The sequence below is a fragment of the Hyla sarda genome, chromosome 2 (genome assembly GCF_029499605.1).
Source record: "Hyla sarda isolate aHylSar1 chromosome 2, aHylSar1.hap1, whole genome shotgun sequence".
NCBI classification, from domain to species: domain Eukaryota; kingdom Metazoa; phylum Chordata; class Amphibia; order Anura; family Hylidae; genus Hyla; species Hyla sarda.
Genome location: NC_079190.1, coordinates 379,377,767 through 379,405,478, shown reverse-complemented (window position 1 = coordinate 379,405,478; position 27,712 = coordinate 379,377,767). Strand labels below are relative to the sequence as shown.

The 27,712-nt window shown below is 42.8% G+C and overlaps 1 protein-coding gene across 1 annotated transcript in view; it reads right to left on the bottom strand.

Moving 5' to 3' along the window:
• Positions 1-27,712, bottom strand: part of COL26A1 (collagen type XXVI alpha 1 chain) — a 509,942-nt gene that overhangs the window by 343,685 nt on the left and 138,545 nt on the right. The window contains exon 3 of the mRNA XM_056558485.1: positions 14,799-14,902. Within this exon, the coding sequence (XP_056414460.1) occupies positions 14,799-14,902 (104 nt within the window). The remainder of the gene's footprint in view (positions 1-14,798; positions 14,903-27,712) is intronic.

The following is a 27,712-nucleotide window of genomic DNA, read 5'->3' as shown; positions in this document are numbered from 1 at the left end:
ATTACTTCTATAAAAAAAATCTTAATCCTTACAGTACTTATCAGCTGCAGTATGTTCCAGAGGAAGTTCTTTTCTTTTTGAATTTCCTTTCTGTCTGACCACAGTGCTCTCTGCTGACACCTCTGTCCATTTTCGGAACTGTCCAGAGCAGGATAGGTTTGCTATGGGGATTTGCTCCTGCTCTGGACAGTTCCTAAAATGGACAGAGATGTCAGCAGAGAGCACTGTGGTCAGACAGGAAAGAAATTGAAAAAAGAAAAGAACTTCCTCTGAAACATACAGCAGCTGATAAGTACTGGAAGGATTAAGATTTTTAAATAGAAGTAATTTATAAATCTGTAGAACTTTCTGGCACCAGTTCATTTAAAACAAATATTTTCCGGTGGAGTACCCCTTTACAAATCTTAATCCTTCCAGTACTTATCAGCTGCTATATGCTCCATAGGAAGTTCCTTTCTTTTTGAATTTCCTTTCTGTGTGACCACAGTGCTCTCTGTTGACACCTCTGTCCATTTTAGGAACTGTCCGGAGCAGGATGGGTTTGTATGGGGATTTGCACCTACTCTGGACAGTTCCTAAAATGGACAGAGGTGTCAGCAGAGAGCACTGTGGTAAGACAGAAAGGAAATTAAAAAAGAAAAGAACTTCCTCTGGATCATACAGCAGGTGGCAAGTACTGGAAGGGTTACGATTTAAAAAAAATGTAATTTACAAATCTGTTTTTCTGGCAGCAGTTGATTTAAAAAAAAATGTTTTACAGTGGAGTACCCCTTTAAAAGTGAGTGGAGCGGAAGAGTGCACGTTCAACTGCGAACATTGCCGAAAGTCTTATTGAGGGTGAATTAAGTTGAGTGGTGGTCAAACATTCCTGATCCTGCTCCATTTAGTCAGGGGACAGTTGACCTACATTTTCATGATTGGTGAGGTTCCCAGTGGTTGGATCCTGACTGATCAGCTTGTTATCCCCTATCCTGAGGATAAACAATAACTTTTAGGCTATGTTATTGCACTGGCTTTTTTTAGCCTCATTTTGAGCCGTAGAAGGATGACATTTTTTTTTTTTTTTTTGCTTTTGATCTGCTTTTTTTTAGACATTTACAGCTCAAAATTAGTCTAAAATAGTCTGTGAACATAGCCTTAAAGGGGTATTCCAGGCAAAACCTTTTTTTTATATATCAACTGGCTCCGGAAAGTTAAACAGATTTGTAAATTACTTCTATTAAAAAACCTTAATCCTTCCAATAGTTATTAGCTTCTGAAGTTTTCTGTCTAACTTCTCAATGATGATGTCATTTTCCGGGAGCTGTGCATGATGGGAGAATATCCCTTGCATGATGGGAAAATATCCCCATAGGAGCTGGACAGCTCCCGGGACGTGAGTCATCAGAAAGCAGTTAGACAGAAAACAGCAACTCAACTTCTGAAGCTAATAACTATTGGAAGGATTAAGATTTTTTAATAGAAGTAATATACAAATCTGTTTAACTTTCCGGAGCCAGTTGATATATATATATATATATATATATATATATATATATATATATATATAAAAAGTTTTTGCCTGGAATACCCCTTTAATCCTGGGATAACCCCTTTAGCTGGGTAATACAGGCAAACCCCAAAAGCTAGGGTCAATAGGGTTAATATTTTCCAATTCATGCTAAGATCACAAGATTCTTGTGGTTTTTTGATTTTGTACTGTGATTTTACAACTTTTTACAACACTTTAAAGTTTTTTCCCAGTAGTATAAAAGGCCTAAATCACCATTGTGACCGACCATGGCAAAACTGTAGATCATTGTTCACCTGGAAAATGTGAACTGCAGATTTTATTTTACTGTTATATTTGAGAATTCCAGTAAAAAGTAATGATCCAAAGAAATGTTTAGTTTTTCCATTTTATGAGATGTGTAACATTTTCTGGGAAAGTGAGAAGGTTTTGCTACTTTGAACCAGATGATATGAGTTACATAGAAATTCAGTAAGTGCCATACAGGATATACCTGTAAATGCATATTATAAAAGTACTGTAGCATCACCCGTAGAGTGCTATATTTATATATACTCAATAGAATAAAGTGGATGATAAAACAAATCCATGTGTGATACAATGTAAGGCAGTAATACAGACTGCAAAGTGCTTTCTTAACTGTCACAGCCGACTAACATACTTAAAGGGGTACTCCGCCCCTAGACATCTTATCCCCTATCCAAAGGACAGGGGATAAGATGTCAGATCGCGGGGGTCCCGCTGCTGGGGACCCCCGGGATCTCGGCTGCAGCACCCACCTCCACGGCTTCCGGCAACGCTGGAGGCTTTGGATCCCGACCACGCGAGCGAAAGAGCGTGATGTCACGACTCTGCCCCCGTTTGATGTCACGCCCCGCCCCTCAATGCAAGTCTATGGGAGGGGGCGTGACGACCGTCACGCCCCCTCCCATAGGCTTGCATTGAGGAGGCGGAGCGTGATGTTACACGGGGGCGGAGCCGTGACGTCACAACGCTCCGGCCCCGTGATCGACAGTAATCAGATCCGGAAAGAACACGCTTCGGGGACTGATTTTAACGGGGTGCGACGTGCAATTTCACAGGGGTCCCCAGCAGCAGGACCCCTGCGATCGGGCATCTTATACCCTATCCTTTGGATAGGGGATAAGATGTCTAAGCGCCGGAGTACCCCTTTAACATACATCATCACCTGAGTCGATCTGAATTAAACCTCTTTTGTCCTATGGTGGCCAACAAGTGCTACTGTTACCTCTGTATGAGATAGGTGATTGTTGCACTTTAAAATAATTTCCAAGGCATTTTTCTGTTTTGCTGGTTCATCTGAGCTGTAGTACTTTTGGAATACTAAATTGTTTCTGTGTTCTTTGCTTTATAGAATTGTGGTGTCCCAGCAACAATAGCTGTCCTGTGGCTTTGGACTGTTCCGGTCAGCTTGGCAGCACACGATGTTGGGCCCTTCAAAGACTTGCTGTTATATTGATTTTGTTCACACTCTTTTGCCAAATAATATGTTTTTCTAAATTAATTATATTGTTGTTATATGTATATAAGTTATTCTGTGTTACTGAACCCTTTGAGGGGTACTCCCCTGGAAAACATTTGTTATTAAATCAACTGTTGCCAGAAAGTTAAACAGATTTAGAAATTACTTCTATTTAAAAATCTTAATCCTTTCAGTACTTATCAGCTGCTATATGCTCCACAGCAAGTTCCTTTCTTTTTGAATTTTCTTTCTGTCTGACCACAGTGCTCTCTGCTGACACCTCTGTCCATTTTAGAAACTGACTGGAGCAGGATAGGTTTACTATGGGGATTTGCTCCTACTCCGGACACTTCCTAAAATGGACAGAGGTGTCAGCAGAGAGCACTGTGGTCAGACAGAAAGGAAATTCAAAAAGAAAAGAACCTCCTCTGGAACATACAGCAGCTGATAAGTACTGGAAGGCTTAAGATTTTTAAATAGAAGTAATTTACAAATCTGTTTAACTTTCTGCCAACAGCTGATAAAAAAACAAATGTTTTCCAGTGGATTATCTCTTAAAGAGTGAGGAGTGAACCAACCCCATGTGACCCTGCCTGCCAATGAGAACCCATAAAGTCTCCCCTATATAGTGTAGTAGGGGGGGGGAGAGTTGCCCCAATCTAAGTCTAAGCTGTGTGTCCACAGTCGTGTGGCTCCTTAGCAACAGTGTGGTTCAGGTGTGCTGTGTTGAGAAGCCTCAAGGGAAGGCCCAGATCAAATTTATTCAAGCTGGTCATTCTGTAAGGATTACTCCTGGAAGTTCATTCCCCAGCAGAGAAGGTTTCAGTTCCTTGACAGAACCCTACCTACCAGGATTCATCTACCCATCTCCCAAATCAGTGTTAATCTGCTTGGTGCAAGCATCACAAGTCCAAGCAAGGCAACAGGGCTCCCGAGGGGTTATGCTGCACTCTCTTAAAACCTGCTGTATGTGTAATACCCTCTGCAACCAGCTCAGTAAAGACAGTTATGCATAACCTGACATCAATGTGTTCATTTACTCCCCGTGTCTTGACCAGGAGAAGCTGTCTCCAACCTCGGACCATATATAGGATAACGGTGCCCTGGCGTCACAAAGTGATAAAGTATTTCTCCTAACACCCCTGTCGCACCACAGAATAATGCTGTTCAACAATAGAAAATACAATTATGAGCCATATAGAACTAATTGTTGATAAAAGTTTATATAATAACAGGATTACAAAAAACAAAAAACAAACCCTTAAATGGGCACTGTCAGATACAAAAACTTTTTATATGTTGTACATCTTGGCAAAACATTACCTTTCTAATATACTGTACTTAATAATAAAATGTTATTTCCTTTTTATAGAAATTATGGCTGTGTCTAAGCTGAAGCACAAGCATGAACAAAGTCCTCTCTGTTCCCTCCTGTCTGATAGTACTCCTCTGTGCTCTCTCCTGTATGATAAAACTCCTTGTGCTCTCTCCTGTCTGATAGGACTCCCCTGTGCTCTCTCCTGTCTGATAGTACTCCTCTGTGCTCTCTCCTGTCTGATAGTACTCCTCTTTGCTCTCTTCTGTCTGATAGGACTCCTCTGTGCTCTCTCCTGTCTGCTAGTACTCCTCAGTGCTCTCTCCTGTCTGATATCACTCCTCTGTGCTCACTCCTGTCTGATAGCACTCCTCGGTGGTCTCTCCTGTCTGATAGGACTCCTCTGTGCTCACTCCTGTCTGATATGACTCCTTTGTGCTCTCTCCTGTCTGATAGTACTCCTCTGTGCTCTCCTGTCTGATAATACTCCTATGTGCTCTCTCCTGTCTGATAGGACTCCTCTGTGCTCTCTCCTGTCTTATAGTACTCCTCTGTGCTCTCTCCTGTCTGATAGTACTCCTCTGTGCTCTCTCCTGTCTGATAGTACTCCTCTGTGCTCTCTCCTGTATGATAAAACTCCTTGTGCTCTCTCCTGTCTGATAGTACTCCTCTGTGCTCTCTCCTGTCTGATAGTACTCCTCTGTGCTCTCTTCTGTCTGATAGGACTCCTTTGTGCTCTCTCCTGTCTGATAGTACTCCTCAGTGCTCTCTCCTGTCTGATATCACTCCTCTGTGCTCACTCCTGTCTGATAGCACTCCTCGGTGGTCTCTCCTGTCTGATAGGACTCCTCTGTGCTCACTCCTGTCTGATAGCACTCCTCGGTGGTCTTTCCTGTCTGATAGTACTCCTCTGTGCTCCCCTGTCTGATAATACTCCTATGTGCTCTCTCCTGTCTGATAGGACTCCTCTGTGCTCTCTCCTGTCTGATAGTACTCCTCTGTGCTCTCTCTTGTCTGATAGCATTCCTCTGTGCTCTCTCCTGTATGATAAAACTCCTTGTGCTCTCTCCTGTCTGGTAGTACTCCTCTGTGCTCTCTCCTGTCTGATAGTACTCCTCTGTGCTCTCTTCTGTCTGATAGGACTCCTCTGTGCTCTCTCCTGTCTGATAGTACTTCTCAGTGCTCTCTCCTGTCTGATATCACTCCTCTGTGCTCTCCTGTCTGATAATACTCCTATGTGCTCTCTCCTGTCTGATAGGACTCCTCTGTGCTCTCTCCTGTCTGATAGTACTCCTCTGTGCTCTCTCTTGTCTGATAGCATTCCTCTGTGCTCTCTCCTGTATGATAAAACTCCTTGTGCTCTCTCCTGTCTGGTAGTACTCCTCTGTGCTCTCTCCTGTCTGATAGCACTCCTCTGTGGTCTCTCCTGTCTGATAGGACTCATCTGTGCTCACTCCTGCCTGATAGGACTCCTTTGTGCTCTCTTCTGTCTGATAGTACTCCTCTGTGCTCTCCTGTCTGATAATACTCCTATGTGCTCTCTCCTGTCTGATAGGACTCCTCTGTGCTCTTTCCTGTCTCATAGTACTCCTCTGTGCTCTCTCCTGTCTGATAGTACTCCTCTGTGCTCTCTCCTGTCTGATAGTACTCCTCTGCGCTCTCTCTTGTCTGATAGCACTCCTCTGTGTTCTCTCCTGTCTGATAGTACTCCTCTGCGCTCTCTCTTGTCTGATAGTACTCCTCTGCGCTCTCTCTTGTCTGATAGCACTCCTCTGTGTTCTTTCCTGTCTGATAGTACTCCTCTGTGCTCTCTCCTGTCTGATAGTACTCCTCTGTGCTCTCTACTGTCTGATAGTACTCCTCTGTGCTCTCTACTGTCTGATAGCACTTCTCCGTGCTCACTCCTCTCTGATAGCATTCCTCTGTGCTCTCTCCTGTCTGATAGTAGTCCTGTGTGCTCTCTCCTGTCTGATAGTACTCCTCTGTGCTCTCTCCTGTCTGATAGTACTCCTCTGTGCGCTCTCTTGTCTGATAGGACTCCTCTGTATTCTCTTCTGTCTGATAGTACTCCTCTGTGCTCTCTCCTGTCTGATAGCAATCCTCTGTGCTCTCTCCTGTCTGATAGCACTCCTCTGTGCTCTCTCCTGTCTGATAGCACTCCTCTGTGCTCTCTCCTGTCTGATAGGACTCCTCTGTGTTCTCTTCTGTCTGATAGTACTCCTCTGTGCTCTCTCCTGTCTGATAGTACTCCTCTGTGCTCTCTCCTGTCTGATAGCACTCCTCTGTGCTCTCTCCTGTCTGATAGCACTCCTCTGTGCTCTCTCCTGTCTGATAGGACTCCTCTGTGTTCTCTTCTGTCTGATGGTACTCCTCTGTGCTCTCTTCTCTCTGATAGCAATCTTCTGTGCTCTCTCCTGTCTGATAGCACTCCTCTGTGCTCTCTCCTGTCTGATAGCACTGCTCTGTGCTCTCTCCTGTCTGATAGCACTCCTCTGTTCTCTCTCCTGTCTGATAGCACTCCTCTGTGCTCTCTCCTGTCTGATAGGACAGGAGAGAGCACAGAGGAGTACTATCAGACAGAGCCTTTGACATATTCCCCACACATGTCAAAAGTTTTGAATGTACCTGGTCTCATTCCTGAGACCCACTGCGATCACTAGTTATCAGTCCAGGAAGCAAGCAGCAGCTACCATACACTTATCCCTGCTCATTCTCCTGATTGGAGGGGGTCTAAGCACTGAGACCCTGATTGACAAAAACTTTTGACATCTCTGTTTTTTTTTTTTTTTTTGTGACAGGTACACTTTACCATTCACTGCGTCAAAGCACTAGGCCAGGCACATGTTTGCTGCATTTATTAAAAATACAAACAGGGTTGTGGCTCCTCTCACAGCCACTGTACATATTTGCTGGGGCGGATGCAAGAGTGCCTTGCCCAGCAAATGTAGTGAGCATCAATGCGCACAGTACTGTATGCATCACTGACGAAAATGCATAAGCTAGGCTGGGTATAATAGCATGTACACTTGTCTGTATCACACTGATGCACTGCAGTACCATGAAGTCATGCCACAACATCTACATCTGTCTGACCCACTAAAGAGCCATGAAACATAGCTAGGGATTTTAGCCAAACCAGAGACTCTTCCTAAAAGAAAGAAAACCCATCTGTAGACCGCAGTTTTAGGCTTCTTATTAGTTAAGAGCAGGGTATTGGCTGGCTGGGTGAAAGGTCTTTGATCTAAATAAAGAAAACTGAAAATAATATTTTATTATATTTGTGCAACCAAAAATTATAAAATCTAATGCAATTTTTCCAGCATAAGACAAGGCCCGAGAGGCAAACATGGAAACAGGTAGCTGGTCATTAAAAGGAATCTGGCATCACTTTCATGCTGCCTAAAACAAGTCATCTGGGTGGTCCCTGGCAGCTTTTTTTCCCACCCTACCACCCTTGATAGATCTTTCCTTGTTTGGGAATAAGGAGAAATTTATCAATGAAGGCCATTCGGGCAGGAACGAGGCACTGGGATCACCCTCATGACTTGTAGTTTAGGCAGTATGAAAGTGATGATAGGTTGTATTGAGGCCCAAGCAGGCCTGGTCATTAATGGGTTAATGATGAGTTGAATAAGTGCTTTAGTCTTGCTGTTACATCGATGTTAAAACAACTGTTCTATTAGTCACTGCATATATTTTTAGGCTTTAAACCGAAAACAGGACAGGGTCTATCCACCTAGTGAAAGCGTTAACATAAGGCATATTGGTCTCTAAAAGGCTGTTAGTGTTTTGGACAATTGTACGAGTATATTTCACTCATTTGTATCATTAGGTATTGGCTGGAAAATACACACTACTATATAAATCATGTATTGCCTCTTTGAGGATTCAAGCAATAAATTAAAATGCGTTTGCTTTGGCAAATGTTTGTGCATTCTACATTTTACTTTAAACCACATTTTCCTCTTCCTAACAATACAAATAAGAGTAAAATAGGACAAATCATTGTTTCTTATCTTTGTTCCTTACTATATGCACATTATTAATACATATTATTACTTATAGGTAAATGGTCCTAGGATGGTTCTAAATGGTGGAAATATGTTAAGAGATAGTCAGAAAATCCAGAGATAGCATCATTTTTACTGCTTATTATTTTATTAGCAATCTGAGATACATAGATGTGTCACAACGTCAGAATTTATAGCCATGCTCTACCTCGGAGACCATATGCTGCAACACAATAATGCCTGGAATTCTGGGACAGGAGTCTGCATCATTTGTAGGGCTGCATGTGTGCCAAAATTACAAACTTGCGTGCGACTATTGACATATAAAAAGCATACATAAAATCACACATTGCAACACCGTAATTTATACATACCCCCCTCTGTCTGTTCTATTTGCTGCTAAGAGCTGCAGACATTGGTGGATTGCTGTTAGTGTATGAAAGTAAACTGTGTCTGTCCCGGGGCTGATGGTGGTTGCCAAAATTGCCTTTTTATTTCTCAGTCAAATGCCAAGGAAGCAAAGCAGCTGCTCAAGCGCCAGAGCCTGGCACACCATCTTGCTTGCCCTTATGTCCCAGCCCCATCTTGATTGACATACAGAAGAGCCCTGTACATCAGTCATAATAGGGCCTGGTTGTGAGGCAAAGCATGAAGATGTGCCAGGCCATGGCACGTAAGCAGCTCAACCCTGCCTCCTTGACACTAGACTGAGAAATAAAAAACTTTTATAACTTCAGCAACCAATGCCATTAGCTTAAGTAAAGGTACAGTTTGCTTTTATACCCTAATAACTATCCAACAAATAGTGCATCCTTGTTTATCTTTCAATAATCATTTATCATTGTTCTACTTATTCAACATTTTTGCTCATGCCCAATGTTTTCGCAAATATTTTGTGACTTTTCCCCACTCTGTGCTACACTTGGCAAGTGGGTGGAGTTTAGCACAGAGGTGGTGGTGTGGCCACCAGCAACTCAAATTTACAAAAATTTATGTCTGCTAGCAGTAGTAAATTTTAGTTGAAATCTATGCAAGCTCTGAGCTGGCATATTTGTTCTGAGGTGCCGCATGGGCATCCTCGGAAGCTTCGGAATTATTTAACAGCATGCTCCTCTTGATTCACTTCCATGGGTTTACTTAAAGGGGTACTCCGGTGGAAACTTTTTTTTTTTTTTTTTTAAATCAACTGTTAAACAGATTTATAAATTACTTCTATTAAAAAATCTTAATCCTTCCAGTACTTATTAGCTGCTGAATACTACAGAGAAAATAATTTTATTTTTGAAACACAGAGCTCTCTGCTGACATCATGACCACAGTGCTCTCTGCTGACATCTCTGTTCAGAGTAAGAGAAAATCCCCATAGCAAACATATGCTGCTCTGGACAGTTCCTAAACTGGACAGAGGTGTCAGCAGAGAGCACTGTGTTCCAAAATGAAAAGAATTTCCTCTGTAGTATTCAGCAGCTAATAAGTACTGGAAGGATTAAGATTTTTTTAGAAGTAATTTACAAATCTGCTTAACTTTCTGGCACCAGTTGATTTAAAAAAAATATATAAAAGTTTTCCACCGGAGTACCCTTTTCAGAAATCGAGGTAGGTAAGTATCATTATAATCAGTGTCACCCGCACTAAAGATTGTACCAACAGGATAGTGCGGGTTACGCTGATGACGGTTTCCCTTTAAGACTGGTTTGTGAAAAGCCAGTATTAGTAAATAACCCCCATAGTGGGAATTACTGACAATTTTTCATGAAGATATGTGCGCAGAAAACTCACAGCAGACTAGAGTACTTTGCACATGAATAACAAATCTAAACAAAGGTGGAATTTACAGCATATTTCACGTTTCACACTGCGAAAGGGACTTGTAGAAGGGATCCGAAAAAACTCCTAGCAATATGGCATCATTTCTTGAAAGAGAAATAACCCTTGTCCATTCATGTCATTGGACAGTGACAACGCATGTGTGGTCACCTCTCCACAGAGAATAGGAACATTGATAGCAGGCAGCAGCTGGGGGTTTGACAGACATTACATAAAAGTCATCACAGATCCCATTAATGTACAATGGTTTTGAAAAGCTTTTCTAGCGTATATACACTTTCTGAAAAGCATGTAAATTCAGTTTCTTATATGCAAACTTGCAGGTGTTTAACTTGTACTTACAGAAGGCTTGCATTTATAATGTTCCCTTAAACCATGAAATAAAGTGCCTACATTATCTCCTAGGAAAAGTCATTGGCAGCCCTGTGGGGTTCTGTACAGTCATGTAATTATCTTCTAAGTCATTCAGCTAGTTTCAGTGACATAATAATAATGTCCATCATGGAAAGTCTTTCTCATTTAGCCTGAAACAACCGTTCTCCACGGGCCAAGTGCAAACAGAACCCCACTTTATTATGCTCACACCCACACGTTTTACCATGTTTCTTTCTGTATAACTTGCAAGTGCTAATATTAAACATGGTTATACGGCTGCCTATTGTATGGTGCATTTGGCAGCAAAAGCCAAATTAACATGCCCAGAGGGAAATTTCTTATTCTTCAGGATCTCATAATCATCAAGCAGAACTGGCATCTTCCTTAACCCTAGAAGGCTAATACTTAATAGAATTCTCTTACCCTTATGTCAACTTTATGTCTTTCTCATACAGAAACCATTAAGAAAACTGTTTTATGCTGATGTGATGCACATATTATCACCATATAGTAACAAAATATAAAAAAGACCCTACACAGACCAATATCCCTGCATACAGGCATACAGTAGTAAATACCAGCCCTACACAGTTCCCAAAGAATAAGTGATTACAGTGCAGTAACATTCATTGACTCACAGGTAACGTCTTCTCTGATAGTGGTAGGTGTCTTTTGCATTTACATCCAGCTCAGAACACCAGGAATATTTCCTCAAGCGACAACTTATCTCTAAAAAATTTGCCAGATAAACATCTTAGGCTCCTCACATTTCTACCACCCTCCTTACTTTTCCCCATTAATAGTGCCTCTAAACAGCAATAATTCCCTTTTGGTGTACCACGCAGTAAACTGGGTAAGTAGGTTGGGAGTGAGGGGTGGGTAGTTCTTCTCAGTAAGTAGATAGGTCGGGCCAATAATTAGGCAGGAACTACTCTGTATTTAATTTCCCCTATTAGGTGTGTGCCACCAGTAGAGAAATTCCTCAGTATATTGGCCCCCAGAAGGCAGTTAGATAGTAGGAAGTTTTCCGCTCTAAATATGACCAAGAAGGAAGTTTCACCCTATAGATATTCCCCCATTAGGTCTTTTCTTTTTATAGATATGCACATAGTATATAGTTTTACCCCATACATATGCCCCCAGTAGGTGGTTTACCCCTACATATAGGCCCGTAGGTAGGCTCCCCCTGTAGATATGACTCAGTAGGTAGATCTTCCCTTAAGATATGTCCCCATAGGTCGTATTCAACTTGAGGTCTGGAAAGTCTTATACTTTGGAACGCAAATGTGTAGGATGTGTGACATCATCCTATTCTTATGCATCTTAATGAGATGCTCCCAGACCACTTGTGACTAAAGACATAAAGCGGTCTCCAGCCTAGGGCGTGCTTACAGTCATAATTGGCGCTTGCGCAAGTAACCCACAATACAACTCTATGGGCATCCTGATGATACCCATACAGTTAATTGGGCTAGAGAGGGTGGATAAGACCTCAAAACCGCTCCTCTGCTCACGTCCCCGATGCGATTCAAATAAACTTGGAAGAAGTTTCAGTTTCTTGGCATTTGAATAGACGGTAAGTAGATTTTTTGCAGAGTTTTATATTTTAACAAGCTATTCTAAAACCATAACCATTAATTTTCACCATTAGTGATAAGCAGAAATGTTCTAAGCTTTTTAGAATTTAGGAATGATAGAATTTTTGTATATATATATATATATATATATATATATATATATATATATATGTATGAGACTGTATGGTAGCACATGGCACCCCTACATAGCCATAGACACTTAGAGGGAGATTCATCAAAACCTGTCCAGAGGAAAATTTGCTGAGTTGCCCATAGCAGCCAATCAGATTGCTTCTTTAATTTTTCAAAGGCCTTTTCGAAAATTAAAGAAGCAATCTGATTGGTTGCTATGGGCAACTCAGCAACATTTTCTCTGGACAGGTTTTGATAAATCTCCCCCTTAGTGTGTGCTCTTTTGGGGCTCTGTCATATTACGGAGAAGTTTTTCCAAAATGGCTACTGCTATATAATCCATGTAAAAACTTAACAATTATCCTTGAATGCACTAACATTGTTCCCATAAGGATAGATTTATACAAAGGAACCCATATGTAACATATATCAAGTCAATAAATATACAGCATTTGTGGTACATAAAATATGTACAAAAGAAGGAAACAAAAATATAAGAAACCTCAAATATGGTGCAATGCATTCCTTTTGTCTCTTTCTCCGTAGGAGGAATGTATCATTGTCTGTGTAAATCAAGTTATTTTAAGTTTTCCTGTGTACTTCCCCCACATTTATCCAAGAGGTGAATGTTCTAATAGCAAATTATCTAAGAAGTTAGCAACTTTTTAAGTGTGGTCTGGGCTGTCAAGAAATTACAAATTTTGCAAAAAAAAGCTAACTATGCCACATTTCATATTAGCTATTTTCTTGTATTCTTCAGTGAAAGTGGCCAACAACACTTCCCCAGACAATGTGCATGGGACCCTGCAGCCAATGATTGCAGCCAGTGATTGGCTGCAGGAATGTTATCGAGCACTTTCACTAGGGACTATGGGACTGCAGCAACGCAGGAGATCTTAAAGCAAGTTTTTAAGGTATGAAGTGAAGGGATGGCTATATAAGGCTTTTGACCCTTAATCCATACATATCTTTCATTACTTAATAGACCCCTCTAGTGTCAACATCAGATAAAAAAAAATAAAAAAATGCACTGGAGGTTCCCCTCCAATGCTAGAGCCTAGCAAAGTTCGGCCCCTTCACCAGTTAGTCACTCCCCTCTGTGCGCTGGTTGCTTCCACTTTTCCCCTTATTGACAGCTGCCAAGCTGTATTGTAATCCATACCTCTCCCCTGTAATCTAGAAGCCCAGGGGAATGCCCAGAGGGCTCCAAAGCCTAATTTGCTAATCTTTTTAAACTCTGATATCTCGGCGCTGGAGGGGTTAACTAACTAATGAGATGGGTGTGCAGATTTTAGGGTAAAAAGCCCTATACAGCCATGGTGTTACTTTATACCCTAAAAACCTGCTGACAGGTCCACTTTAAAGTAAATCTGTCATCAGTGTCACCTCCACTAACCTGTTGGTACAGACAGGTAGTGCAGGGGACACTGATAACAACAGTACTTACCTTGTCCCATTCTGTGCTGTCATTCTCCAGTAATCCTCTTCGGTATAATAAGCTCTGGGCCTGGCTTGGAGCATGGGGGCGGAGCTTAGTGATGTCACCGCTGCTGTTTGCTAGCAGCGGGACCCAGCAGAGAACAGCAGTGGTGATGTCACTAAGCTCCACCCATGCTCCAAGCCGGGCCCGGAGCTGAAGATACCGAAGAGGATTACCGGAGAACGACAGCACAGAACGGGACAAGGTAATTACCGTTGTTAGCGGTGTCATCTGCACTACCGGTCTGCACAGACAGGTTAGTGCAGGTGACACTGATGGCAGATTTCCTTTAAGCAAACAGGGGTTTGAGTATGGCTTTTTAAATTTCTTTCCCAATCCTTGCCCTTTGGCAATTTATTTGCCCAGCCCAGACAACCCCTTTAGGTTTAGCTGGTTAGCAGTGCACCTAACCTACAGTAAATGCAGCGAGACAATAAATTTGTCCTTGATTGCAATTGTCCCCTTGACCACAATTGTTATAGCTAATATACTGTACTACTATCATACATCCTTGAGAGAGAGAGAGAGAGGATAGAAATAAGTGACATTACAAGCACCTAATGTCACAAAGTTATGGCCAACTTAGGACTCTGTCACCTAGTAGAAGACAGTAAGGACCTCCATTCCTCCGGTAACTAAACTAAACAGAGCTTAATATGTGTAGCGATAAGGTTTTTTTTTTTGCCAGCGTTAGATGTTAAATGAAGTGATGTCAAGTATCTATATCTGGGGTTTCTAGAGTAATAAAAATCCATAAAAACATCTATTTATGCTTCCTCTCAAAGACAGTCATCTGGACCTTCCAACATACGGCAACACTGAAATAGTTTCATCTCACTGTCCCGTTTGTATAAGATTTTTTAATTCTTTATTGTTATTATCATAAATCTTACTCCTTCCCATTAATCATTGACAGAAACAAAGACTTTCTTGGAATTTACCATTAAAAACATGATGTCATGTTAACCTAACATGATGATGCAGAAAATTTTACATTTTTTTTAAATTCATTATAAAATTTTCCTGTCAAAGTATATGATAATATATTCAAATATTATATTTCTTTTGTTTTTATATCCATCCACTTACCTTCCTCACAGTTACTTCCTGTGAAACCTGGGCAGCACCTCCACTCCAATGCTGTGGCTGTACGATATGATGTTTTATATATAGGTCTCAGCACAGTCCTATAACTAATAAAAAACACAATTAGACTAATTTACATTAAAATACCAGTGGGGTGCTTACCCAAACCAGTAGATAAAATCCCCAAATAATTCTGGATTTCACAACTTGTGAAATCATGTGTATGATTTACATGCATAGGATTCTGAATAATGGAGAACTATATGGCACATTCTGATTTTTGAACCTTATATTATAAATCACCAAAATCCATATTTTTCATAAATAAATATTTTTATAATCCAAAAAGCATCTGAAAATGTCACACTTTTTTTTATTTCTGGATGTTTTTTCAGCCATAAAATGCAACCATTGTTTTGGGACATATGTGCAGCCACTTTTTTGGCCAAAACATTACAATTACAGGCAAAATACATGCCAAACTACAGCTGTACTTAAGCAGCATAAACATAAACAGCAAAAAAATTACAAAATTAAAAAAGGACCTGACACTTAAAGGGGTATTCCAGGAAAAATGCAATTTTTTTTAATATCAACTGGCTCCAGAAAGTTAAACAGATTTGTAAATTACTTCTATTAAAAAAAATCTTCATCCTTCCAATAATTATCAGCTGCTGAAGTTGAGTTGTTCTTTTCTGTCTGGCAACAGTGCTCTCTGCTGACACCTCTGCTTGTCTCAGGAACTGCACAGAGTAGAAGAGGTTTGCTATGGGGATTTGCTTCTAAACTGGGCAGTTGTCCGAGACACATGTCATCAGAGAGCACTTAGACAGAAAAGAACAACTCAACTTCAGCAGCTCACAAGTACTGAAAGGATTACGATTTTTTTTATAGAATTTACAAATCTGTTTAACTTTCTGGAGCCAGTTGATATATATATATATATATATATATATATATATATATATATATAAAGTTTTTTCCTGGATAACCCCTTTAATTTTACAGCTGTAACTACATCTGTAAAAAGTGTACAGTTTGTGTAGGAACTAAGGGATCTTTTACCATTGTGTTCTATTTATGTCCCAAAAAACTGCCCAAAATACTGTGTGTGCACATAGCCTGTAGGTTATGTATGATATTCTGTTATGTATGATATAACTAAAATACTATGGGGGAAGTTTACTAAAGACCAGCCTTTTTGGCAGTCTAAAGCATAACTATGCTAATGTAAGATACCCCCAAAAAACTAAAGGCCTTGCCCACCCACTGATTATTGACAGTTTTTCCCTATGCACTGTACAAAATCTGTAAGTCATTACTGAGTGAGTGGTCCGTTGGGTAGAGCTAGCGGCCCTTCTCCTGCAGTGCTGGGTATGTGCTGCATACTTCAGCATGTAAGCTAACTAAATTGCACTATGTATCAGAATAAGGTACAGACCTCCAGAAATAGCATGTCTATCACTATGTTATGCCTTTATTAGTGAGGGCAGTATTATCGAAGGAACAGACCCCCTTTAAGATTCACTGATGTCTTAACACAGTATTATTGTCTGTGTGCCACAACCTACATCAGCTAGGGGCTGCTAGTTTTCTGCTATAGTTCATGCCAGTGTTCTGACAAGAATTGTAGTAAATGTGTAAGGAACTCTATGTCCAATCCTGTGGTAAGTGCCTGACAGTGATCTATCCCTGAATCAAGTTATCTATTCAACAACATGATAGAAGATCAAGTACATTGGTGTGGTGGCCCAGTATGGGAGGTATTACCCCGTGCTCCTGCTGTCCTGTCAGGTAGCCTCCTGTCCCCAAGGCCCCCCGCACTTGTTTCCCCATTGTAAATATGTTTTACCATGTAAAGTGTTATAAAATGTAATGTTGTTTTAAGAGTTATACCATGTGATATGTCATGTGATTTTTACCCATGAGGTACCAGTGACCAGGTGATCCCAAAAGTGACCTATGTGCTCCCTGCTAGTCTCCCCCATATTAGCCCTGGGTGGAGCTAGCTTCTTTCAATCTGAGCTCTGCTCTTCTGCTAAGCTGAGGTCCAGTGCAGTCCTGCCTAGTGTGTGTGTCCAGAGTGTGTGAATAGCCCAGGATCCAGCGGTATACCTTCAGGTGGTTATAGGCTAAACCACGCCCTGGTGTCACGAATACAAGTGGTTAATGCCATTTGCCCCTAGGGTAACAACATCTGCCCTGCCTTATGCCACAAGTCCTCTCCCCCCTAGTCTGAACTGTGTCCAATATTGTCTGCAAAAACTGCATGCCGATGCGATTTCAGTCTGCGCCAAAATGTGTGGGACTCTGCAAGTGAAAAGTGTTTTACTCGTGGCACTTGTGAAACAGAGGGGGAGGTGAAGAAAAGACTGTTATTTGCCATCATGGATTGTAGCGAGTCGGTACCTGAAAGGGTTAATTGGGTCCGGTGTTTCCCACGCTCGCGAGCGGTCTCAGCTCCGCCATGTCTGTCCCCAGCAGTGACGCCTCTCCAGCACAGTGAGGAGGAACCAAAGAGCCACCCTGTGTTGCACAGGGGAAGACTTTGCCGACCGGACCAAAACAGGAAGTTCCCTGGGCGCAGCTATATTGGAGGTTCCGGCGGCAACGTCCGGCTCCGCTGTCTTCTATCCAGCACCCGCTGCAGTGCAGACTCTGAAAACGCCAACGATTACCAGTATCAAGTCTCTGGTGCCGGTAACTATCATCATTAAAGGGGTATTCCAGGAAAAAACTTTTTTTTATATATCAACTGGCTCAAGAAAATGAAACAGATTTGTAAATTACTTCTATTAAGAAATCTTAAAGAGGTACTCTGGCGCTAAGACATCTTATCTCCTATCCAAAGGATAGGGGATAAGATGCCTGATCGCGGGGGTCCCGCCGCTGGGGACCCCCGTGATCTTTCACACAGCACCCCTTTACCATCAGCCCCCGGAGCATGTTCGCTCCGGGTCTGATGACTGCCGATCACAGGGCCGGAGTATTGTGACGTCACGGCTGGATAGGGGATAAGATGTCTTAGCGCAGGAGTACCCCTTTAATCCTTCCAATAATTATCAGTTGCTGAAGTTGAGTTGTTCTTTTCTGTCTGGCAACAGTGCTCTCTGCTGACATCTCTTCTTGTCTCGGGAACTGCACAGAGTAGAAGAGGTTTGCTATGTGGATTTGCTTTTACTCTGAATAGTTCCCGAGGCAAGTGTAATCAGAGAGCACTTAGACAGAAAAGAACAACTCTACTTCAGCAGCTCATAAGTACTGAAAGGATTAAGATTTGTTAATAGAAGTAATTTACAAATCTGTTTAACTTTCTGGAACCAGTTGATATATAAAAAAAGTTTTTTCCTGGATAACCCCTTTAACCCACTAGTGTTCGCAAGTCTGGTCGCAAGACAAATTACTACCGGGTACCTGAAAAATAGAGAGGGGGCATTCATAATAGTACTCCCACTAGCCGAGTCTAAGCTGCTGCAGCACTTCAGCTATTATCTTAAAGGGGAAAGCACCTTATTCTTCTTAAAGCGACAGCGTACTTAAAATTTATTCAAGAAGATGTCAGAACCCAGATCTCCAGATCAACCAGGTGACAGTGCCCCTCCATCTCCAGCAGCGGGATCATCACCTGCCCCAGCGGCCAGAATGTATCCAGTCCTGCCTGCAGTCCACATCAACAACCCTGGTGTTCCAGCGTCTGCACCGGTATTCATGGGGAACCCTGTCCTCCCTACCTACAATGGAGACCAGTTCCCCCTAAGGGATTTCAAAGTAAGGACCCAGAGTTTGTTTGTCTTTTACTCTTTCCCTCCTAATCAACAGGGGCAATTGCTCACAGGACAACTACACAACTACAGGGACCAGCGTTAGAGGAAGTCCGCACCTGACCAGCCTCCAAGAAGGCAACTGTAAAGCAGATCTTTGAAGGGCTGTACAAGGTATTTGAGTCCTATTCTCCATCAGAGGTACGTCTCCAGCTGTATGAAAGACGACAGAAGCCAGGTGAGACCTTGAGAGCATCTGCCATAGCCCTACAGAATGACCTAGAGACTGTTCAAAAATTAGATGGTATAACTCCTGAGAAAGGCAACAAGGTGTTAATGGACATTTATTGATGGAGCTCATAATAAGTGGGACAAAGCCCAGCTGCGAATGTTAGCGGTCCAAAACCCCAACTTGTTATACCCCACTTTCAAGAAACTGGATATGCAAGTGAGTGAGTCCGGGACGGAGTTAAAGGAAGCTTGTCTACCTGACCATGAGCCATTAGGGGCGGTAGCCAAACCTATACCACCACCATCACCAGCCCCCACCCCAGTGTAAGATTTACAGAGGGTTAGGCAGGACATTGAACAACTTAATAAGGCGGTAAAGGAGCTTGCCGCCCGGTCCGCTCCACCTGACCGTGAACCCCTCTACCCAGAAAACCTGCCCCTGCTCCTCGCAATTTCAACCCCATGCCTAATAGACCCTCAGGGACTCAAAGACCCTTTTGTACCTATTGTAATAAACTAGGACATTGGAAAATGCAGTGTTGGCACTTAAATGGATTTCCCCTGAGGTTGTGGACCGTCCCTCAGGAAAACAGTCATCAGGTCCAATCCCCGAACGACCTCAGTCAGGACTCTGACTTTATGTAAAAATTATTGTAGAAGGTGTACTGTTGGAGGTGTTGTTGGATACAGGGTCACAAGTGTCTACAATACCTAAAAAAAAATTCTATCAGCATTGGGATGCTAGTTTATTGTGTAAACCGGAGGATGTTAACTTCAGAGTAGTTGCGGGTAATGGGCAACCAGTCCCCAGACATGGATATTAGGAGCCAACCATTCAGTTGGGAGAGCATGTACTTAGCGGGCAGGGAGTTATTGTAACTAACGTGACAGATAAGGGGCCTGCTGAATTTATACTGGGGATGAACATTATGAAAAACTGTTTTGTTGAAATAGTAGATGCCTTGCATGCCTCTCTTCCCCATATGTCCCCTTCAGGCCAGCGTGCTGCGCAGCACCACTTGAAAGTTCTACAAGCGGAGTGGAAGTTTGCCAACCAGCAAGGTGAAATCTGCAAAGTTTGAGTACAAGACATCCAGTCGGTGACCTTGCAACCCAGCACAGAAACTATCATCTGGTGTCGTGCACATCCCGGAGTCAAGAATAGAGACTATCCAGCCCTGCTGGAGCCTCTGCAACTAGAAGACCACCCTCTTGTCTGAGCTGCGAGAAGTCTTGTCACCGTTACCAACGGGAGAGTTCCAGTCCGGTTAGTCAACCTGTTTGATGCTGCTACTGTGTTACCCAAATAAACCCCAGTAGCCCAGTTGTATCTCATAGAGTCAAAGGACATCTTAACAGAACGTATGGTGGCCCGACAGCGTGTAGCCCAAGTGGCTGAAGGATCCAGTACGAGTTCTCCCGAGCCCTGGTGGGTACAACTCCAAGTTGGAGACGACACTACCCCAAGGGACCAAGTCATCAATGTCACCAAAAGGTACCATGAAGCTTTTAGCAAACACCCCACAGATTTTGGGCATACATCCTTGATCCAACACCGAATCCTCACAAGCGACAGCCCACCTATCAAGGAAAGACACCACCCAGTCACGCCAGGCATGTATCAGACTGTCAAGAAGATGCTTGCTGACATGAAAGAGGCAGATGTCATCCAAGAAAGTCAGAGTCCCTGGGAGGCGCCACTTGTCCTGGTCAAGATAAAAGATGGAACCATCCGCTACCGATTCGATTACAGGAAACTGAGCAATGTCACACATAAGGATGCTTATCCTGCCAAGGATCGAGGTGTCCTATTATACCTGGATGATGTCATTGTGTATTCCAAGTCCTACCAGGAACACCTCAGTCATCTGTCAGATGTCTTCCAAGTCCTGATCAAGCATGGGCTGAAGATCAAGCTGTCAAAGTGTCACTTGCTCAAACCTCAGGTACACTACCTGGGTCATGTTGTCAACGCAGAGGGAGTCCAGCCCAATCCTGAAAAGGTGGAAGTCGTCAAGAACTGGCCTACCCTGCGCACAGTGAAAAATGTCAGGAGCTTCCTGGGTTTTGCCGGCTACTACCGCTGTTTCATTCCCCACTTCCCCCAGATTGCAGAACCCCTCACAGCTCTATTATGAGGTACGGCAAAGGAGAACTACACTGGGAAACTACCTGTTGAATGGACCGAAGAGCAAGAGACAGCATTCCGAGCTCTTAAACATCTTCTGACAGAACCACCCATCCTGGCGTGCCCAGACTACAGTCAGCCATTCTGGCTATATACTGATGCCAGTTTCGAAGGTCTGAGAGCTTTCCTGTCCCAAGTCCAAGAAGGGCAAGAGTGAGTAGTTGCCTATGCCAGTTGTAACCTGTGAGGAGCAGAGAAGAACAATGCAAACTACAGCTCATTCAAGTTAGAACTTCTTGCCCGGGTATCGGCCATGACTGAAAAGTTTAAAGACTACTTGGCTTCCATGCCATATACTGTCTACACGGATAATAACCCCTTGGCCCACCTGAAAACTGCCAAGTTGGGTGCCATCGAACAATGTTGGGCTTCAAAATTAGCCAATTACAGTTTCACCATCAAGTACAGAAGCGGTAAGTCGAATGTCAATGCTGATATACTGTCTCGCCGGCGAAGAACCACCTGTCGAAGACGTGTGGGAGGACGTGGAGATGCCCCCATTTTATCAACGGTTCATGAACCAGAATGTTGTGACCGCCCTGATGGATGGTGAACCCAGGTCCAAAAAGGTTAAAGAAGACCTGTACACCTGGAAGACTCTTCAAGATGAAAGTCGAGTCATGGGGGATCTGTTGGACTGCCTTCTGATGAAAAAGGTACCAACCCGTTTACGCCGGTCCCAGTGTGATTATGAGCTGAAACGTCTGTGGCGACAGAGGAAGCGACTGTTTGTGCACAAAGGGCTGTTGTGTCGAAATTCTTTGGATCCGGTTTCTGATGATTGACTTCATCAGATTCTGGTTCCCTGAAGAGGAACTGTCAGGCAAAGATTCTATTGGATCCGAATGCGGAGTGACATTGAGAAATGGTGCAGTGAATGTGCTGTGCTGTAGTGCTACCAAGAACGTGTGCAAGGACGCAGGAGCACCCCTCCATTCCCTCTAGAGTGAAAGGCCTAACCAGTTGGTCACACTAGACCATGTCAAGTTGTCTCCTACCCAGTCCGGGAACACTACTGCTCTCACCATGGTGTATCACTACTCTAAATGGGTTGTCGTTGTCCCCGTCAAAGATCTTACAGCCAAGACAGCGGCCCAGATGTTGTACTCCAATTGGGTGCAAACCCTTGGGTGTCCGGAGTCTGTCCTAACAGACTGGGGAACGGCCTTCGACGCCCAACACTTCCAAGAGCTGTGTCAATTCCATGCCTGCAAGAAACTACTGCTTATCACCCCCAGGGGAACGGGCTCTGTGAGCGCATCAATCAAGTCTTTATCCACATGTTGCGAGCAGCCTCTGTGTCAAGACAAGAAGAGTGGCCCAGACTGCTGCGCGAACTATTGGATATCTACAATATCACAGTCCACTGTTCTATGGGGTACACCCCTTTCTACTTGATGATGGGGCGCCACGGACAGCTGCCTAAAGACCGAACATTTGGTCTTCAAGCCCCGTTCAACAACTCTCCGCAAGCCTCCCTGGAGTGGGTCTCTGAACACCACAGAAGAATCCTAGAGGCCAAAGAAATTGTCAGCAAGAAGATGGGCAAGGCCCAGCAGAGACAACAGGAGGATTATATCCGTCATGCTTTGGCCAAACCACTTCAGTTGGGCGATAAAGTCTGGCTGTGGAAGTTTCCAAGGACCCACAAGTTAGACTCTATTTGGGAGACAGAACCGTACATGGTAACGGCCATACCCTATCTGGGCTCTGATGTATACAAAGCCCTGAACCAATACCCGCTCTTGAATTCGTTGAGGAAAAGTTAGCTGCAGCTTCAGAGGCTCCCGAAGACACAAGAGTTCCAGATTCACCCGAAGTGGTGTTGCATAGGTCCCAGCAGTCGACAGAAGGACAAATTCCTGCCAGGTACAAAGATGAACTCATAATGTAAAGTTATGTGCCACACATAGTCATTTCACATATGGTAAAAGTAGTCCACAAATATGCAAATAGTTAAGATAGGACTGTAACATTATTTGTTGTCCCAGTCCACAAGTTCTAAATATATACAGTTATGTGTCTAATGTTTCCTCTCCTTTCCACGTGTACAGGGTACTCTACTGGCCAGAGGGTTCACCTGAAATCTCGATAATGCACGTAGAGTGACAGAATTGATAAATGTAAATAATTGATAAATGTAAAGGTATGGTGTAACAACATATATTAAGTTCTGGGGAGAAGAGTTGAGAACCGAGGGGCCCCAGCAGCCAAGGCATTGGGTAGATAGCCTCCGGCAGCCCAATCCATAAATCTTTGTATATTGATGTGTATATTGTTGTATATTGTTGTCTTGAGTGTCTTCAGAAAAAAGTCAAATTAACCCCATATGTTTAAAGAGCCTGTATGGACATTCACCATGCCACATGGACTCATCCTTTTCTCGTTTCATAATCCAGACCTGAGAAGGACATTGTGCATAAATGCCCCAGGAACTGTTACTAAGCCTCAGTGGCCACTTCAGTCCTCTGCCCTCCAGGACTGGGCGTCGAGAACGACTTTAATTAAGAGACTTTACCAACTGTCTACCTTCAGTAAAGCTACCGTTGTCCTTAACTTGGCGTCAGAGTCTTTATTGCCCCAGTGCCTAGCCCAGGATCCAGCGGTATACCTTAGGGTGGTTATAAGCTAAACCACGCCCTGGCATCACGAATACAAGGGGTTAATGCCATCTGCCCCTAGGTTAACAACATCTGCCCTGCACCACCACCACTTTAGATTGCTGTAACTTGCACATACCAAGATTGAGCTGATCAGTCACTTGTGAATCATAGGAAGCCATCTACATATCAAAGTCCAAAAATGTTACAACACGCCATAAAGTAACCATGTATCACCACTAACTATTTACTGTATGCGCAGTGCTGATGAGATGACTACTCGGCTAGATTTATATTCCTTTGTTGTGTCCACAATTAGTGCTTCACTCTCCGGCATATGGCCCTGATCAGATTGTTTCGCAACGGACATAATAAAAACAATAAGGCTGGTGACGGGAAACATCTGAAAACATGGGCTTGATAGCAAGAGCCACATCTGTTTGCAAGAAAATATTCTGTTATCAAATTGATGGTCTCCTGGCAAAAGACTGAGTCATCAGTGGCTTGGCAGACAGAAGTGTGAGCGAGTTCTAGAACAGGATGGCAACAATTAAAAATCCTCAGAATTTGCACAGTTTTTTAGATCAAGGTCAATGTGATTTCTTTGTTGATAGCATGTAAATATAGCTTTTAACCAGTTCTATGCATTTAATCACATCTGTGGTGGCCCAGTACCTCGTACTCTTGCTGCCCTGTCAGGCAGCCTCCCTACAGTGTCCCCTGGGCCTCCCTACAGTGTCCCCTGGGCCTCCCTTGCATCTGTCCCCCATGTAAATATGTTTCTAATGTATTATGCCATGTAATGTGTTCAGAAAACGTTGTTGCTTTAAGACTGTTTACCATTAGTGAGGAGCGGCATAGGCCATATTCGAATTCACGATATTTCGCGAATATATGGACGAATATTCGTCATATATTCGTGAATTTCGAATATTCGTTATAATCGAGTTGATTTTTAAACATTGCGAATTTTTGGCAATTGCGAAAATTATTACGAAAATAACTGATTGCGAAAATTACATCGCTCGTGCGCATGTGCGCTATTACATCATGCGATAACAGAGATCGTTTCCTGGATGCTTGCCAGTGAGATCGTGATCGCGAATAAGCTAAGTGAAGCGAAGATGGTGGGAAGTAATTTCAGCGAAAGTGAGGAGAGAGTTCTGATTTGTGTAAGTATTTTCACCACTGTTAGTTAATTATATTTAACTGCATTTTAGACTAGATTAAAAGTTATGAATCATAACTTTTAATCTACTCATGATATAAGATCACGCAGTGTTTCCCAAATGTGCTTTGAAAAAAGCAGTTGGGGCTTTTGCTTTGAAAAAAGCTATTGGGTCTAAGGTAGTACTATGAAGCACAAAGCTCAAAGCTCAAAGGACGCTGGGAAAATAACAGAAGTACTCCACTCTCAAAACCACCATGTGAATCTGCAAGCAAATACTGCTGGGAGTGATCTTATATAATTGTCGTGCCAGCAAGTTTCTATTGGTTGCTAGGAAGGTTGCTAACCTCTGACAACTGTGGTTGCAGAACTATCATTGGCTCAGAGGCATAAGGGCGTGGAAAATATTCGCGAATATTCACAATGCGCATATTTGCAATACGAATATTCGCATGCACAAACTAATCACCTTAGATTCTCCCCCCATGGTCTCTAATCATACCAGCAATGCAATTATCCGTCGATGGAGATCACTATAATGTGATCTGTGTTTAAACAAGTTTGGGGGAAAAACGAATATTCGTAATCGCGAATATTATTCGCGATATTCTAAATATTCGCGAATATGCTTTATTCGCTACGAATATTCGCATTGCGAATATTCGTCAGCAACACTATTTACCATGTGACTTGTCATGTGATTGTTACCCAGGAGATACCAGTGACCAGGTGATCCCAGGGGTGACCAATGGGCTCCCTGTTAGTCTTCCTAATATAAGCCCTGGGTGGAGCTAGCTCTCTCTCTTTCCTTACAAGTCTTTGCTGAGGTCAAGTCAAGTCCTAGAGAGTGTCCAGAGTCATGGGAGGACTCAAGTCCAGTCTGCAGCCACAAGCAGCTACAAGTAGCCACAGTCTCAGTACTGTCAGTCATCAGTCAAGTCAAGTGGCCTGCATTAAATTGACCCCCATCTATTACTAGTTCCAGCAAGCCTTTATGGTCTCTGAGTCTCTGGTCACCTCCGTGGGCCTGGCTGAACTGTATAGACTTTTTCACCTGTCTAACCTCAGTAAAGCTACCGTTATCCGTAACTTGGCGTCGGAGTCATTATTGCCCCCGCGCCTAGCCCAGGATCAAGCAGTATACCTTTGGGTGGTATTGAGGATGAACCACGCCCTGGCGTCACGAATACAAGGGGTTAATGCCATCTGCCCCTAGGGTAATTCCATCTGCCCTTTGCATCACAACCCATACCACACAATCATTTTATTTTTAAAAAATTAAATGGATTTGCTTTATACATGTATAGCAGCATTATGGACACATAAGCTGTGCTATGTTTGTTATATATTCTTACTAGGAGCCTTTTAAAGAAGAACAAATCTATTAAACCTTCTGGCGATTTGTTTCTTTTTGAAGATTTGTTCAACAGTCCAAGAGCTGTGATTGCAGTCAGGTACAAAACTCAGGCTAAGTTTCTATTAGTTTTTTATATTTTTTTAAACGCCAAGAAAAACGCCAATTCTGTCACATGGCGTTTTTTCGGCCCAAAAACTCAGCGGCCAGATGTTAGCTGTAAATCAATGAAAAATCGCTAAATTTGTTTTTCAGTTTGCCATTTTTTAAATCCTTTTGCCATTTTTTCACTCTTTTTTAGCTCTTTGCCGGTTTTGCAAAGTCCCAGCATGTTGAGCCAATGGCGTTTTTCTCCCATGGAAGTCTAGGGGAGTGAAAAAACACCAAGAAAAACGACATGCAGGTTTTAACTTTGGCATTTGCAGGTGGTTTTTATTCTATTTTGGACTTTAGCGATCCAAAAAAGTGATGGAGATGCCTTTTTTAATAAAATTTCGTAGGGTACCATAAAAAAAAATGCAGTAATGAAGGAAAAAATTGTAAATTTATAACAAAATGTTTATTAATTTTTAAAACAGGTAAATTTATGTGTGCAGGCAGGGCACAAAAAATGTAGTGTGTGTGTGCTTTTCACCTTTTTTTTATTTTTTTTTATTTTTTTTTTAGCTAGTACTACTACTCCCAGCGTGGAACACACTGTTCCATGATGGGAGTAGTAGTGCCTGTACTAATTGACAGATCACCCGGGTACGTTGCGATTGTCCTGTATAATGTATAGATGCGGCCGTCCGCTGCCCTGCCGTATATATACACCTATTCATATTTCCTGCAGAAAGCTGTGATTGGTCAGATGGTTCCAGCTAATCACAACTCTCTTTGGGAAATATGAATAGGTGTATATATATACGGCAGTGCCGGGGACCATAGATGAGTGGCCGTCTGCCCGCATCTATACATTATACAGGAGGATCACAGCGGGTGTCAGGAGTGACATCCTATGTGATCTTTCCTTAACTGTAGGTACTACTACTCCAAACATGGAGCACACTCTGCTCCATGCTGGGAGCTGTAGTACCTGCATTAATAGACAGATCACAACAGGTGTCAGAAGTTACACTCGCTGTGATCTGTCTATTAATGCAGATACTACAGCTCCCAGCATGGAGCAGAGTGTGCTCCATGTTGAGAGTAGTAGTACCTGCCGTTAAGGACAGATCACAGTGGGTATCACTTCTGACACCCGATGCGATTGTCCGATCTATTGCAGAGATGCGGAGCGGCTCTATACAGCACTCGCATCTCTGCACTACACTCCGGCCAGTGATATGAATAGAACATCACTCATTCATATTTTCCTCTGAGAGCGGTGATTGGCTGCAACCAACTGGCCAATCCCCACTCTGGGTGGAAAATATGAATGTTCTATTCACATCACTGGCCGGAGTATAGTGCAGAGATGCGAGCGCTGTATAGAGCCGCTCTGCATCTCTGCAATATTATGGACGATTACATCGGGTGTCACGACTGACACCCGGGGCGATATGTCTATTAGTACAGGTACTACTACTCCCAACATGGAACAGTCTGTTCCATGCTGGGAGTAGTAGTACTACCT